At 40.6% G+C, this 17,765-nt stretch overlaps 1 protein-coding gene across 2 annotated transcripts in view; it reads left to right on the forward strand.

Moving 5' to 3' along the window:
- Positions 1–17,765, forward strand: part of LOC108717735 (protein kinase C epsilon type) — a 210,869-nt gene that overhangs the window by 103,772 nt on the left and 89,332 nt on the right. For both annotated transcript variants that reach the window (XM_041564282.1, XM_041564283.1), the window contains exon 3: positions 13,103–13,262. In XM_041564282.1, the coding sequence (XP_041420216.1) occupies positions 13,103–13,262 (160 nt within the window). The remainder of the gene's footprint in view (positions 1–13,102; positions 13,263–17,765) is intronic.

Below are 17,765 nucleotides of genomic sequence, written 5' to 3' on the forward strand. Positions count from 1 at the left end.
TATTCATTCTCAGGAAGGCATAGTGGGCATTGGTTTTTAGAGAGCTTTAAAAGGGTATAGAATGGCTAATTCTAAGCAACTTTTCAGTTGGTCTTTATTATTTAATTTCTACCTTTTGGATTCCTTCTTCGTACTCTGCAAGGCTACAGATGTATTGCTAATGCTATTGCTACTTTTTAGTTCTCATATTTCTGTTGAGGCCTCTCCTATTCATATTCCAGTCTCTTATTCAAATCAATACATGGTTGCCAGGGTAATTGGGACCCTAGCAACCAGACTAATGAAATTGCAAACTGGAGAGCTGCTGCTAAATAACTCAAAGACCACAACTAATAAAAAATGAAAACCAATTGCAAATAGTCTCAGAATACGCCTCTAAAATAACGACTCTTTTCAAAGAGAACTAAAGTCTAAAAATGAATATGGTTGAAAATGCTGTATAGTATATACTGAATTTATATATTTGCTTAGAGAGGTTCAGCAGCCCCTGTAACAGGATCCAGGCCTTCGGTCGCCATCTTGGATCTTGTTAGGGTTTTCAGTGTCAGTGGCATTGCACATGCTCAGTGTGCTCTAGACTATTGACAGACTAAGCTTAGGGGTCGTCTGAAATCATCAATCACAGAATGAGGCCTTAGAATCAGATGCTACAGGGATGCAGAATACACTGGCTTCTGAGCTGCCATGTAATGAGGGCCTACTAATCAGCCATGTAGCGTGACTTTTGTATATACATATAGATAGATAGGTTAGATGCCATTCTCACCCTATAGTAATGTCCCGTTTTCCCCTGCCCCATCACTTAGATCAACTGCTGCCTCTCCAGCTTGTGCCGAGACTTGTAGTTCAACAAGTGCTGGAACCCCCATGGGCTGCATATAACCACACTCCATTGCCTGTCCTATACCATCCCCTTTAAAACAAATACAGCTCTGTTCTTGATTTTATTTTCCAAGAAATCCTATTTGAGGTGTAATTTGACATGCTGCTGGTAACCGTGGTAACAGCATAATGACCTTTTAGTTGTAAAGGAACAAAATCACACGCCGCTTGTATTCTTGGTGGGAATAACAGAATATTAGGGCTATAAATGGAATTCTGCAAATAGCTGCATCTCAGGAGGAACATTAAGCATTTAAGGCATTAAAGAGTCTTTAGCGCCGACGGCCACGCTCACTATATATATATATGTGATATCTAAAAATTTCTATACCCTGTGTGTATCCAGACCTGGTACCTGTCAGGTCGGCCTTCTGATTTTGTGGGTGCTGGAAGGTCAACTTGGTCCCCACCTGGTGGGATTTTAAAAAAGGGTTGTTGACCTTTAAATATGATGTAGAGAGGGATATTCTGAGATAATTTGCAATTGGTTTTCATTTTTTATTATTTGTGGTTCTTGAGTTATTTAGCTTTTTATTCAGCAGCTCTCCAATTTGCAATTTCAGCTGTCTGGTTGCTAGGGTCCAAATTCCCCTAGCAACCATACACTGATTTGAATAAGAGACTGGAATATGAATAGGAGAGGACTGAATAGAAAGATGAGCAATAAATGAATAACAATACATGTGTAGCCTTTCAGAGCATTTGCTTTTTAGACGGTGAAAGCTGGAAAAAAGAAGGCAAATAATTTAAAAAAACATATAACGAAGACCAATTGAAAAGTTGCTTAGAATTGGTCATTCTGTAACTTACTAATAGTTTACTTAAAGGTGAACCACCCCTTTAATGTTTGTGTGATTTTACTAGTAGACTTAATGTATGAAAATTCAAATTACAGAAAGATCCATTATCAGGGAAACCCCAGGTCCCGAGCATTCTGGATAACAGGTCCCATACCTGTACCTTGTAGTTCATCCAAACTAAGATATAATTAATCCTTATTGGAGGCAAAGCCAGCCTATTGGGTTTATTTAATATGTACATTCATTTTTAGTAGATTTTAAGGGGTTGTTCACCTTTGAGATAACTTTTAGTATGATGTAGAGAGGGATATTCTGAAACAATTTGCAATTGGTTTTCATTTTTTTTTATTATTTGTGGTTTTTGAGTTATTTAGCTTTTTATTCAGCAGCTCTCCAGTTTGCAATATCAACAATCTGGTTGCTAGGGTAATTTTGAATGATTTGAATAAGAGGCTGGGATATGAAGAGAAGTAATAAAAAGTAGCAATAACAATAAATGTGTAGGCTTAAAGAGCATTTGTTTTGAGATGGGGTCAGTGACCCCCATTTGAAAGCTTGAAAGAATCAGAAGAAGAAAGCAAATAATTAAAAAACGATAAAAAATAATTAATGAAGGCCAATTGAAAAGTTGCGAAGAACAGGCCATTCTATAACATAGTAAAAGTTAACTTAGAGGAGAACTTTAAAAATAAATAATGAAGACCAATTGGAAAAGTAGCCATTCTGTAACATAACAAAAGTTAACTTTTAGTTTTCAGTTGAGTTGTTTTCAGATTGTTCACCATAAACAAAGACTTTTTTCAATTGCTTTCCATCTTTTATTTTTTTTATCTTTCCCCAAAATTGAAGTTTAAAGTTTCATGTTTGTGTCTCTGGTGTCTCATTCTGGAAACTCAGTGATCTAGGCGCTTCAGAACGGTTACAATTTGCTACATTTAGTTGCTACATTTCTCGGCAGGATCTGTGGAATATCAGCAACTATTGTATCTATTCTAACAGCTGCCTTGATTGAAACTTAGGGATTCTGCTCAGCAGGGATAAACAGAACAAATGTATCAGCTAAATGTATTAGGGATACACCGTATCCACTATTTTGGATTCGAATCCAAATCCTAATTTGCATATGCAAATTAAGAGTGGGAAGGGAAAACATTTTTTACTTCCTTGTTATGTAACGAAAAACTCACGCGATTTCCCTCCCCGCCCCTAATTTGCATATACAAATTAGGATGCGGATTCGGTCTGGCCAGGCAGAAAGATTCAGCTGAATCCTGGGCAAATACCAAATCCTAGATTCGGTGCATCCCTAAAATGTATCAATTTGGAGTCGGCGACCCCCCAGAGCTGCTTTAGAAGGTGAAAAATTAAACGTTACACTTGAATATTAGAAAAACAATCACAAATAGAAAATAGAAAGTAACTGGAAAAAGTATTGTTTTCTGGTGAACAACTAAACTGAAAAAAGTGTGAACAAACCCTTTAAGGGTCAAGCTTTAAACAGAATTTTGAGTTTCCGTTGCTAGAGCAGTGATTGCCCTGCTGCCAGCCAAGATTAAATATGCCCCGCCTACCCAGTACCAGTGTCGGATCCTTGGGAGCTTCCATCAGTATCTGTCACATGATGCTTCACACTCCGTGGAATTACAGGCAAGGTGTTGACATTGTGACGTCACACATGCAGAGTGCAGTTTATTTTTATCATGCACCTCTGGATAATGCTGAAAGGTTGTGCTCAGGCAGGAGAATCAGTCAAGGAAAGCAGCAGGGGGGAGATTGTCAGCTCTGTAGATTAAATGGATTCTAATCGGTGCTGGTACCAATAGGCTCTCAGCTTCCCAACTGATTCTGGTTTATTTGTGCAGATATTCTGGGGTTCAGCATGGAATACTCCAAGCCTGGTTTGATGAAGAGGCTGTGCAAGTAAAAGACCCCTCCCCCCAGATTAGATAGAGGGTACCCTGCCTTGACCCCCACTAGTTGCTGTGCTCTCCCTGCCCCTAGGAATTTTGTTTATTGATAAAATGCTTTAATTAAGTAACACATTCTTATCATCATCATCATTTATTTATATAGCGCTGTCAAGATACGCAGTGCTTTACTGCAGTTATAGCAAACTGGGAATAAATGGTGGATAACAGACAAGGATTACAGAGTACAATAGGGTTTACAAACTAAAAGGTTAGGGTACAATTGAGACATTAGGATTGTATAAACACTTTGTCATTTTTGATACAGCAATGATTAGTTAAGGTACATCGAATAGGCCTCTTTTAACAGATGGGTCTTTAAGGAGCGCTTGAAAGTTTGGAAAGAAGGAGAAAATCTGACAGCTTGTGGCAGAGAGTTCCAGAGAAAAGCAGAAGCCCGAGAGAAGTCTTGTAGACGAGAATGGGCAGAAGTGACCAGAGGAAAAGTGAGGCGAAGATCAGAAGCAGAGCGTAGGTTTCGTGAAGGAGTGTATTTGGAGATTAGAGATGAAATATAGGGAGGGGTTTCATTATTAAGGGCCTTGAATGTGAGTGTAAGTAATTTGAATTTGATTCTAGAAGAGATTGGGAGCCAGTGAAGGGACATACATATGGGAGCAGCTGATGTTGAGTGGCGAGCTAGATGAATGAGTCTAGCGGCCGCGTTTAGAATAGATTGGAGTTGTGAAAGGTGACTTGTTGGAATACCTGTGAAGAGTAAAGCTCCCCATAGACGCGACGATTCTTCTTGCCGAACGACCGATTTTAGGGAAGCCCGACCAATTATCGTGTGGTTAGTGGTATTCGAACGATCGTACATCTTACGATTTTTCGTCCGACATCTGTCAGGAAATTGATCGGCCAGGTCAAAAAATCTTTGTCGGTCCCAGTGCAATCTCTCTATGTTTGCAGGGCCAAGCAGGCAGCTCCCCTTTGTTTTCCTGGTAAAATGGTCTTTTTAGTTGATGGTAAATTCGTACGATCGTACGATCGTTCTGAGAAGATCGCGGTCTCACGATCAGGATCTGATCTTTTAAAAATCTCAACATCTATGGCCAGCTTAAGTTGCATTAATCAAGGCGGGAGATGATGAGAGACTGAATCAGTGTTTTAGTTGATTCTGAACTGAGATATGGTCGTATTCGAGCAATGTTGCGCAGTTGAATACGGCAAGATTTTGCAAGTGTTTGAATGTGTGGTGAAAAAGACAGATGAGAGTCTAAGATGACTCCTAGGCAGCGTGCCTGTGTGGTGGAATGAAAGGTGGTGTTGTTTACGGTGAGTGATATCTGAGGGACAGGGGAAGATCTTGGAGGAAATATGATGAGTTCTGTTTTAGAAAGGTTCAATTTCAGGTGGCGCTGTGACATCCAGGAGGAGACAGCAGAGAGACAGTCTGTGACTTGGGAAAGGACAGAATTAGAAAGATCAGGAGTAGACAAGTAGAGTTGGGCGTCATCAGCATAAAGGTGATACTGAAGTCCAAATGACTGAATGAGTTTTCCTAGGGAAGTTGTATAGAGCGAGAACAGCAGGGGGCCAAGAACAGAGCCTTGAGGAACTCCAACAGAGAGTGGGAAAGTAGTAGAAGTAGAGTTAGAGAAGGAAACTTTAAAGGAACGGTCAGACAGATAAGATGTAAACCATGAAAGAGCAGTGTCCCGAATGCCAGCTGAGTGTAGAATGTCAAGGAGGAGTGTGTGGTCAACTGTGTCAAAGGCTGCAGAGAGATCTAGAAGGATTAGAATGGAATAATGACCTTTAGACTTTGCCAATAGAAGATAATTGGTTACTTTGGTGAGTGCAGTTTCAGTCGAGTGTGATGGGCGGAAGCCAGATTGCAAGGGGTCGAGAAGGGAGTTGTGAGTGAGATGCTGGATCAGGCGTTTGTAAACAAGCCTTTCTAGTAATTTGGATGCGAATGGAAGAAGGGAGACCGGTCGATAGTTAGTGGGAGAGCTGGGATCAAGGGAAGGTTTTTTGAGGATAGGAGTGATTAGTGCTTGTTTGTATAATGATGGAAAGGTACCAGTAGAGAGTGAAAGATTGAATAGGTGGGTAAGTGCAGGAGAGAGTGTATCAGAGATTGGGTGGAGAAGGCGAGAGGGTATGGGGTCAAGGGAGCAGGTGGTGGGTTTTGAGCTGGCTAGAAGTTTGCTAACTTCATCTAGAGTTGCAGGGGTGAAGGAGTGCAAAGTAGATGTGAGTGGACTGCACGTTGGAGATTGTTGTCGGACGGTATGCTCAGCCTAATGAGATCGATTTTTTCATTAAAGAAATGAGCAAGGTCTTGGGCGGTAACATTAATAGGTGGAGGAGGTGGAGGGAGGCATAGGAGTGAGTTAAATGTGGCAAACAGCTGCTGTGGTTTGGAGGACATAGTAGATATTAGATAAGAGAAGTATTGTTCTTTGGCTAATGATAGAGCTTGGTTATAGCAGGAGAGCATGAATTTGAAGTGGATGAAGTCAGGATCAGTTCGTGACTTTCTCCACCGTCGCTCAGCTGATCTACTACATCTTCTGAGGTACCGTGTTACACTAGTATGCCAGGGTTGGGGTTTAGCTGGCCGGCTGTGACGGGTGGTAGAAGGTGCAAGGGAGTCAAGTGCTGTTGAAAGGGCATCGTTGTAGAGAGAAGCTGCCATATTGGGACAGGAGAGAGTATTAATATGAGATATGGATTGTGCTGATACTGTTGATAATTGTTGTGGTTCAGAACACAATTACAGAACACAAAACTTTAAAACAAAGCAATATACAATCTTCTTTACAAAAACTTAAAGGGATACTGCCTTGGGAGAAAATGTTTTTTTTTTTCCAAAACGCATAAGTTAATAGTGCTGCTCCAGCAGAATTATGCATTGAAATCCAGATTTTTTTAATATTTAATTTTGAAATCTGACATGGGGCTAGACATGTTGTAAGTTTCCCAGCTGCCCCCAGTCATGTTCCTCCTCCAGAAAACCCCTCTGAAACTCCTATTTCAGGGGTCCTTCCTTTCCTTTTTCTTCCCTAATGCTGCTCTATGATGGGCTCCTTCCCCACATGCTGCTTTTGCAGAAAAACAGGGGGTTCACCTGCACGAACCTGCAACCTCCCTTTCTCTTTCCCTTTTTGTTCCTCCCAGGCTTCCTTCTCACTGTCACCTTCTGACTTATTGCTCTGCCTTTTCTTTTTCTTCTCCTCGTTAACTTTCCTTTCTTCCTCTTCCCTCTCTATCCTCAACTCTTCCTACTCTGCTAGTAGGACCTAGATGATTGCTACACAAGAGGCTGAACATAAAGTGGCAGTACATTCCCCATTTCAACATGTGTGCAATGAATAGGGCATGTGCTGTAGAAATATCCATTTTTTTGGTATTTCTTACTCTAAATCTGCATAGAAAGCAAAACAACATTCTACATCTGCTCCATATGAAAACAGTCAAAAGAAATCAGCAAATCCACAAACAAAAAGCTTCTGTATAAACAAACCCCTTCCCCAGCCGCAGTCTATTAGGCATTGAGATAAGGAGTGGCTCATTATAAAAAATAAAAATTCTAAACAATTGTCTGCTATACATTCATTATTTGTAAATGTAATTGCTTTGTAAATAAGTATCTGTCCCTTTATGTCGTCTGGGTCTCCTTTTAAAACAGTGTTAACAGGCCTCGGTTCTCCTCCAGGTCTTTTCATGTGGATGAATCCTTTAAGGCCCCCCTAGTCTTCATGTTTATTTGTTTTATAGTTTTTGAATTATTTGCCTTCTTCTTCTGACTCTTTCCAGCTTTCAAATGGGGGTCACTGACCCCATCTAAAAAAAAACAAATGCTCTGTAAGGCTACCAATGTATTGTTGTGGTTACTTTGTATTACTCATCTTTCCAGTCTCTTATTCAAATCAGTGCATGGTTGCTAGGGTAATTTGATAAAGCTGCTGAATAAAAAGCTAAATAACTCAAAAACCACAAATAATACAAAATGAAATTGTCTCCAAATATCCCTCTCTACATCATACTAAAAGTTAATTTAAAGGTGACCAACCCCTTTAATAATGTTGTGATACCCTGGAGGTGCCTTTAAGGGGTGGTTCACTTTTAAGTTAACTTTTAGTATGTTATGGAATGGCCAAATCTAACTTTTCAGTTGGTCTTCGTAATTTATTTTCTATAATTTTGTAATTAATTGTCTTCTTCTGATTTTTTTTCCAGATTTCCATTAGGGGTCACTGACCCCATCTAAAAACAAATGCTGTGTAAGGCTACACATGTATTGTTATTGCTACTTTTTATTACTCCTCTTTCTATTCAGGCCTCTCCTATTCATATTCCAGTCTCTCTCATTTAAACCATTGCATGTTTGCTAGGGTAATTTGGACCCTAGCAACCAGATGGCGGAAATTGCAAACTGGGGCAATGGGAAGAGCTTGACCCGCACTCGCCCGCGGCCCAAAGATTTTGTGCAGGAGTTGGCCCGAACCCGCCCGACCCGTGGGTCCCGCGGGTTTTGACCCGTCCCACACATCACTAGTCTCCATCATTCTCTTTTGTACCGTAACATTTCTGCATGGAGCAATAGTAATTGATCCGATATCCCTTCTTTCTTGGGTTCTGAAGCTGATTTAACCCAGATGCCCTGATCTAGAGGGTGTCAACACGGGCACCATCCCTAATATAATGGCACAATAATATTTCTGCCAGCGACATGGACTATTAAATATACATTTTTAGGCTTGTTGTTCCGCTGGCCTGGTACAGCCTGAAACAATCATGTTAGCACACACCCCAGGATTAATAGTTCTCATTGGCAACTGAAAGTCACAACTCTAGCAGCTCTGATATACAGGGCACTAAGGAGAGTCCTCGATAGAGAGAGGCATTCGCTGTCGGGGCTTGCTGGGAGTTGGGGAACCATCATTCTGGCTGGTATGCCTTTATCCAATAGGGGTCACTATAACTAGTGTGCAGATACTATTTTGCCCTTTCTCTACATGTGCTTTAGCTGGCACTGGAGCATGGGAAATGTAGTTCTCAACAGCTGGAAAGCAATAGTTTGGCATTGCTGCTGCTAATTTGGGTTTGTGGGCCCCCTGCTGGTCATTTTTTTTACAACACTGAGATATCCGCTTTATGCACCATACTGGGCAGACAAAACCTATGTAACTTTCCTAGTGTAAATCTCATAATATAATGATTTATATGTGGCAATGTATCAGGATTTACCCTTGGCTGCTAAAGAGGATTAGTGGGGGCTAAGCAGTAACAGCATTTACAGATGCACTAAGTCCAGGCCCACTGGACCCCCCTGGACCCCTCAGACGCGAAAAGGTAAGCGCACGGGGGAGGGGGGGCGGCAGCAACTGCTGCTGCCTCAGGTGGCGGAGGGGCCAGGATCGCCCCTGACTAGAAATTGGAGTGATATCATCCAACTTCAGCAGTCTAACAACAGACCAATGGGAAGGTAACCAGATAGCAGCTCCCTAACACAAGATAACAGCCGCCTGGTAGATATAAGAACAGCACTCAATAGTAAAGTCCCTCTGCGTCACATTCAGTTACATTGAGTAGAAGAAACAACAGCCTGCCAGAAAGCAGTTCCATCCTAAAGTGCTGGCTCTTTCTGAAAGCACATGACCAGGCAAAATGACCTGAGATGCACCTTCACACCAATATTACAAGTAAAAAAAAATACACTTGCTGGTTCAGTAATGACATTTTATATTGTAGAGTGAATTATTTGCAGTGTAAACAGTGTAATTTAGAAATAAAAACAACATCATAAAAATCATGACAGAATCCCTTCAATCTCCCCAAATGCTAAAAAACTCCATTGCCAAATGTCTCCTATACAAGGCCCAGCACACGGCACAAAATCAATGGTTTTTATTTGCCTTGATTTAATGCATGTGATCTCATGGATTCTGCCAATCTTGTTCAGCATGAGAAACACAGTACCACGTGGCTTTGAGTTGAATAATATACAATTTATTCATACCTCCCAACTGTCCCGTTTTTAGAGGGACAGTGCCTCTTTTGACAGCTCAACCCGCAGTCCCTCGTTTGTACTGGAAAGTCCCGCTTTTCTCTGCACTGAAGAGCCAGAAAAAGAAACAATGTTTCTAACTCAATTGGCTTTTGGTAGAGAGCCCAGACCAGCCACAGCACCAAAGATACTTTTGTAACAATTTTGAGAGGCCTGAATAGAAAGAGGAGTAATAAAAATTAGCAATAACAATAAATGTGTAGCCTTACAGTACATTAGTTTTTTTAGATGAGGGTCACTGACCCCCATTTGAAAGCTGCAGAGAGTTAGAAGAAAAAGGCTATAAATCATAAATAATGAAGGCCAGTTGAAAAGTTGCTTAGCTTTAGCCATTCTACAACATACTAAAAGTTATAATTAAAGGTGAAACCACTTGCAGGGTAATTGTTCCTATACACGATCTGGCTGTTTTAGTGGTCTTGTATTACATGGTCGAAACACACACAAATGAGATTACCATGCATGTGGCTAAAAGGAAAATATAATTTTGCAATGGAAAAAAATGACATTAGGCCGAATAGACTGGGAAACCTTAGAAGCCAGAGACCAATTTCGTGCCCATCCTGGGGGAGTCGGCTGGATTATATGTCTGCGCTAGCCCATTCGCTATAAGTGCTCATTTATGGGCTCATTAGCCAACCTGTTCCTTCCTACATCCTAAAACATTATCTGATGAGTGTTTCTCTTGCAACCTGCATTTACTGGTTTTCATTAGATTCTAAATACTAAATAAATTAATATTTTGATTAAAATCTATACACTGGGCCATAGATCTGTGTTATGCTCTTATCCTGGGATTCAGTACAGGTATGGGACCTGTTGTCCAGAATGCTCAGGACCTGGGGCTTTCCAGATAATGGATCTTTCTGTAATTAGGGTCTTTTTGCTTTAAGTCTACTAGAAACTCATATAAACTTTAAATAAACCCAATAGACTGGTTTTGCTTCCAATATGGATTAATTATATCTTAGTTGGGATCAAGTACAAGGTACAGGTATGGAATCTGTTATCCAGAATTCACTGGACCTGGGGTTTTGTGGATAGTGGCTCTTTCCGTAATTTGGATCTTCATACTTTAAGTCTACTAGAAACTCATATAAAAATTACATAAACCCAATAGGCTTTTTTTGCTTCCAATAAGGATTAATTATACCTTAGTTGGGATCAAGTACAAGCTACTGTTTTATTATTACAGAGAAAAAGGAAATATGTTTTTATGGGATCTATTATCCAGAATGCTCGGGACTTGGGTGTTTCTGGATAAGATATCTTTCTGTAATTTGGATCTCATACCTTGTTTGCTAAAAAATCATGTAAACATTAAATAAACCCAATAGGCTGGTTTTGCCTCCAATAAGGATTAAATATATCTTAGTTGGGATCAAGTACAAGCTAATGTTTTATTATTACACAAAAAAAGTAAATCATTTTTTAAAATTTGGATTATTTGCATAAAATGGAATCTATGGGAGACCGCCTTTCAGTAATTCGGAGCTTTCTGGATAATGGGTTTCTGAATAACGGATCACTTACCTGTACTTTACTTTCCTGATTGGTTGGAGTACTGATGGCCCCATGCGTTTCAAACACCAGAATCTTGTGCCCATGTGTAGAATCTCCCTATCTGTGTTTCCTAAAGCTGAAGGACCCAAACCTAATCTAATAGGGGGGCCCTGTGCTGTATATGGAATACTGATGGATGGGTGGGAGGGAGGGCAAGGAGGCAAAGGCCTGTGCCTTGCACCAAGTTGGCATTTAGGAAAAGAACATATAATCTGTGATTGGCTTTACTGCATCAGTAGGTTTTTGCCATGGACAAAGTTCATTTTTGTGAGAGTTTGGTCTTGTAAGAACCGCGACTAACCTTCTAATTTATCTATGGATTTGTCCCCTTGGCCAGATGACAGTTGCATCAGGTAGATGGAGCGCTGGAGTCTGACTCGGCAAGGCTGGATATTTTTGTTTTCATTAAACTGTCAGCCTGACCTTGGAGCCGACATTATTGCAATTGTTTTTTTTATATATTGTTGTTAATTATCAGTACAGCCAGATCCATTCAGCAGTTAAACACATGATGTGCCCCGAGGCTCCCTGATCTTGCACGTGGCCTTAGACAACCAGGCCGAGTCAAACACTGTAAAAGCAACTTAAACTCCCAGCAGCCAGTGCAAGAGCTTCAGCACTTATTTCATTCTACGAAGGAATCATGGGTTCTGGGTTCAGAACAGGGATAAGTTTGAAGGAATGATCTGTGCATAGAATAAACCTGGATCACCTAATAAAAACCTAATAAAAAACTAGTAAAACTTCCCAGCTGGGTGTCTGAGCAACAGACTGCAGATTAAATGTAGTATATATAACACTGCAGAGCGGCTCCAAATACAGTGGCTATGATGTTAAAATGTAAGTAGAACTAAAGCCTGGTGCATGTTGGGACCTTGTGCAATAGGAAGGTGGGTGCACTCAGATAACTTTTGATTTCTTACAGCTTTTCATGGAAAAGCACCTCCTGTTCACCTGTTGTCTATATAATGTCAAACCCACTTACAATTTTGGGTGGAGCTTATGGCTGCTCTACTACTAAGCCTTAACTGCCATATGCTCCTCAAGCTAATCACATTGGGCTCTAGTCCTATGGTTTCCAACCTTCATTCATTGCATCCCTTGCCTAGTGTCCTTGAGCCATATCTGCCCCAGGCTCTTGATACACTCCTTAAAGGAGAACTAAAGCTTAACTAAAGAAATGATAGAAATGTTTTACATTTTCTTTTGTGCTTCTGTATCAGCCCAAGGCAACCACATCCCATTAGCAGTAAAGATTTGTGTCTCCAAAGATGCCCCAGTAGCTCCCCATCTTTTTTTCTGCTGATTCACTGCACATGCTCTGTGCTGCTGTCACTTACTGAGCTTAGGGACCAACTCACAATATACAGTACACATAGAATAGAAATATCTATATAAAGCTGATTAGTAATTAATATGGATAATTACTACATAGCAGCACAGAAACCAGTGCAATTAGCATCAGAATTTAATAATCAGCCCTGTAGCATCAACTTATATTACAGACAAACCTCATTTTCTGCTGGATAATTAGTGACGACCCCTAAGCTTAGCTTCTCAACAGCTGCTCAGAGCCCACTGAGCATGTGAGTGTCACAGACACTTTCCAAGATGGTGACCCCCTGTGACAAGTATGAAGTCCTGGATCATTGCTGCTATTGACAAGCTGAAACTTTAGGCTGGTGCAGTAAGTTCAGTATATAAAATATGGCATTTTTGCCCACATTAATTTTTATGTTTTAGTTCTCCTTTAAGCTGGAATCCTGGTGTTGAGCTTCTATCTTATGATCCTGGTGCCGGCAGACATGGATACCAGTATGTGTGTATCTCTATATGTATTTCAGTATTTTCTCGTTTCTTCCCTACAGCACCCAAAGAAAATGAAGAGCGAGTATTCAGGGAACGGATGCGGCCCAGGAAGCGGCAGGGTGCCGTGCGGCGCAGGGTCCACCAGGTTAATGGACATAAGTTTATGGCAACCTACCTTAGACAACCAACCTACTGTTCCCACTGCCGAGATTTTATATGGTAAGGCCTGCATTATTGATATTCTCTTTCTAATTCCTGTTACGCTGCATTGCTTCTCAATACCTACTGTGCTCAACAATGGGCCAAAACTGAAAATGAATTGGATGTCGCTCTAAGAAAGAATGAGGCCAGAAACTGGGTGTTACGGAACAGAGCTGCTAACTGCTTCTGGACCTGGTTCTATTCCCTGCACATTACTTTATATTCTACATTCTATTTATCTCTCTTCCATCATTTCTTCATTCTCCCCCTGTAGCATTTCCCTCAGCTCAGGGTGTAGGAGTGAAATGGGCCTTGTGCATCTTCCACATCTGCAAACTGTTATAGTATCTGCCTGATCCAAAATCTGCTCCGTGATTATTTTTGTCATACATTTAAAGGGGAAATATTCTACACTGGTATTTAGTTTGGCTGAATGGTAGGTGGGTTCTTGGGTGTCTAACAGAAAGGAACCCTGTAATTGGGGCTCTCTACTCAATGGGGCTGGAGCTCTTATGAGCGACATTCTTGTTGGTACAAAAGCACAAATATCACTGAAGTCAGAGGGACAGGACTTGACTCATGTATATGTTCTGCTGAAAGAGATGGATCCAGTTGAAATTCTGTACCCCTTCAGCCTGTGGTCCTTTATTTGGTCTGGTCCCTTTTTATCTAATGACAAGGTTACAGAGCCTCCTATTACAGGATTCAGCCATACTTGCAAAAGGGTGTATGTTGGGACTGTGTGCAATAGGAAGGTGGTGCACTCAGATAACTTTTGATTCCTTATAGCTTTTCATGGAAAGTATCTCCACTTCTTATTCCTGTTCACCTGGTGTCTATATGCTGTGAAACCTACTTACCATTTTGGGTGGAGCTTATGGCTGCTCTACTACTAAGCTTTAACAGCCATATGCTCCTCAAGCTAATCACGTTGGGCACTTCCAGCCTTAAAGGAGAACTAAAGCGTAACTAAAGAGGTAGGTAGAAATGTTGTACATTATATTTTGTGCTTATGTACCAGCCCAATGCAACCACAGCCGGGAAGATTTGTGTCTCCAAAGATGCCCCAGTAGCTCATCATCTTTTTTGTCTGGGGATTCACTGCACATGCTCTGTGCTGCTGTCACCTACTGGGCTTAGGGACCCACTCACAATATACAGTACACATAGAATAGAAATGTCACAATAAAAGGTTGATAAGTAATTAATACAGATAATTACTACATGGCAGCACATAAACCAGTGCAATTAGCATCAGAATTTAATAATCAGCCCTGTAGCTTATATTACAGGCCAACCTCATTTTCTGCTGGATAATTAGTGACGAGCCCTCAGCTTAAGTTCTCAACAGCTGCTCAGAGCCCACTGAGCATGTGAGTGTCACAGACACTTTCCAAGATGGTGACCCCCTGTGACAAGTTTGAAGTCCTGGATCATTGCTGCTATTGACAAGCTGAAACTTTAGGCTGGTGCAATAAGTTCAGTATATAAAATATGACATTTTTAGCCAAATTCATTTTTAAGTTTTTGTTCTCTTTTAAGCTTGAGAAGGATTCAAGAAAACGATCAAGACAACTGTCTTTCCTTATACATTCTGTGGGGGGCACATTAAACACATCCAGTAACCAGTAACAAGTTGATGTTTACATTTAAATACAATACAGATATTCAGTAAACCACCAAGAGAACTTTTCCTGTAGGTCCAGTTTGCAAAGAGATGCACCTCCTTTGGTGCAGGAATGTTCCTGCCTCCCCCTAAGGGTTAGTTCACATGAGGAAATTCGGGGAGATTTTGTCGCCTGGCGACTAATCGCCTTGTCTTCTGAGCGACAATCGCCCCGAACTGCCTCAGCGTTTTTTTCCCCATAGGCTAAAATGAAAAGTCGCCTGCGCTAATGCACATGCGGCAATGCGTTTTCCATAGACACCTGAAGTTGCCTGTGAGGCAACTTTAGGCGACTATGGAAAACGCATCGTAGACAAAATCTCCCTGAATCTCCTCGTTTGAACTAACCCTAAGACTCATTATAAAAGATTTTTTAAAAGATCCCCTCTAATTAATCAAATGTGTTTTTTTTTTGTTTTTTTTTTGGTTAAATAGATTTTATCTTAGTCATGGTTCCAGGCAGGCACTAGTAAAAGGCAGGCGGTGCTCCTGCTGTGCTGGGATTTCATCCAATTGTTGTCTATGCCATGTGTATGTCTCATCTATCTCATATCATGAATCATTCCCTGCTCCATCATCATTTCCATTCTAGGGAGTGCTGTGATGAACTTTCAAACTTATTATGAAAAATATTTTTTTTATATCTTTGAAGTAGAAGGTTGCCAAAAGATTTAGCAGGGGTATATAGAGATACCAACAAATGACTCAGAGAACCCCACCAAGAAATCAGTCCAAAAATGATGGCAGCCTGAACCAATGTCAGAGTTTGACTTAGACTTGTGTTTAATTGGCACCAATAGATGATTTAATGGACATTATACTGATGAAGAGCTTTCCCAACTTGGCTGGATCATCTGCATCTGTAAGAGCAGATCACACAGTTCCTGAGCCTCACACCTCACCAGTAGATGGCGCCCTTCTGGTCCTCCTTATCTCAAGTAGCAGGTGTAGGCTGAACCTGATAAAGATAGGGGAATAAGAACAGAGAGTCTCAGGAGAGGCAGAAAGCAGGTGCCAACAGTGAGGGGTTATTGGGGGGAACTCTTCTAGTCCAGAGGGACATAATATTCATTTAGGGGGTTTCCCAACTCTTTACACCTGCTTCCTGCCTTTCCTTCAAGCTTCACTTCTCAGCTTCTTGGTTCTTTTAGTTCATTTGTATTATAATTCAAAATATTGTGATAATGATTAGTTCCTATGCACATCTCCAATCTGACCTATGCCCAAGGCCACAGCCTAGGGCCCCATCAAAGATTTGGGCCTCACCACAGAATAGAAGCAGTGTAGAGCATATTTTTTTGGCTTACAGTATTGGGGTGCAGCAACCACAAAATTGTGTCTCTGAGAGAGGGCAGCAGTAGAAAGATAGGACATATGATTGCGACCCTTCCTTGTTTGACTAATTCAGGGATTTATGGCATATGGTCCTGAGTTGAGGGCCCATGGAAAGCTCAGTTGTTGTTGTAAGACTAAGCCTGATGAGCTTGCAGTTTAATTTTAGTGCCTAAGGCGCATGGTGGGGAAGTAACTTGGCATAAACTGCTGGCAGAGGGTTTCACCTGAAGCTTCTCTGAATTGTCTGAAATGCTGTTCAGCCAATGCCAGGAACATATATAGGTAAGGGATCCATTATCTGGAAACCTTTTATCCCAAGAGCCATCTACCGTAGACTCCATCTAAATAATCCACATTTTTAAAAACGATTCCCTTTTTCTCGGTCGTAATAAAACAGTAGCTTGTACTTGATCCCAGCTAAGATATAATGAATCCTTATTGGAAGCAAATTCAGCTTATTGGGGTTATGTAATGTTCAAATGAGCTTCTAGCAGACTTAAGGTATGAAGATCCAAATTAAAGAAAGATTTGTTATCTGGAATGCCCTAGGTCCCAGGCATTTTGGATAACAGGTCCCATACCTGTACTCTAGTATAGTGCAGTCCAATTTTTTTCCATGTCCTGGGACATTTAACAGATATATAAAATATTTTATTTATGGTGTAAATGATGTTATACAAACACATCTGACCTGCACTCTTGCCTGTCATTACTAAGACCTCTCTCCTATTAAATGCCCTTGAGCCCAAACATCACAGTGCAGAACTCCCAGTAAGTTTAGTACAAGCTCTCCCTCTGCTGGAAACAAATAAACTGACATGCTTGGCTTGGTTTGTGATTAACGGCATCCTCCGGGGATTTTTCCCTGAACTCAATGCAATTTTTTAGAATATGATTTTCATTTAAATTAGCCCAGTCGGTTTGATGCTTTTTGTCCCCTGTTGACGAAGTGGGTAAGTTTGGTTGAAAAAAAGACACACGTCCATCAAGTTCAACCTTAAAGGGGTGGTTCACCTTTGAGATAACTTTTATTATGTCATCAAATGGCCAACTCTAAGCAACTTTTCAATTGATTGTCATTATTATTTTTTTATATAGTTTTATAGTTATTTGTCTTCTTCTGACTCTTTGCAGCTTTCAAATGGGCGTCGCTGACCCCCCTCTAAAAAGCAAATGCTCTATAAGGCTACAAATGTATTGCTATTGCAAATTTTTATTACTCATCTTTCTATTCAGGCCTCTCCTATTCATATTCCAGTCTCTTGATCAAATCAGTGCATGGTTGCTAGGGTAATTTGGATCTTAGTTACCACTGCTTGAAATGCAAACTGAAGAGCTGCTGAATAAAAAACGAAATAACTCAAAAACCTTAAATAATAAAAAATAAAAACCAATTGCCAATTGTCTCAGAATATCATTATGTACATCATACTAAAAGTTATCTCAAAGGTGAACAACCCCTTTAAAGGATAAGTAACCCTTTAAAAAAGAAAACAAATAATGAATGTAAATTGCAAAAG

The sequence above is a fragment of the Xenopus laevis genome, chromosome 5S (genome assembly GCF_017654675.1).
Source record: "Xenopus laevis strain J_2021 chromosome 5S, Xenopus_laevis_v10.1, whole genome shotgun sequence".
NCBI classification, from domain to species: domain Eukaryota; kingdom Metazoa; phylum Chordata; class Amphibia; order Anura; family Pipidae; genus Xenopus; species Xenopus laevis.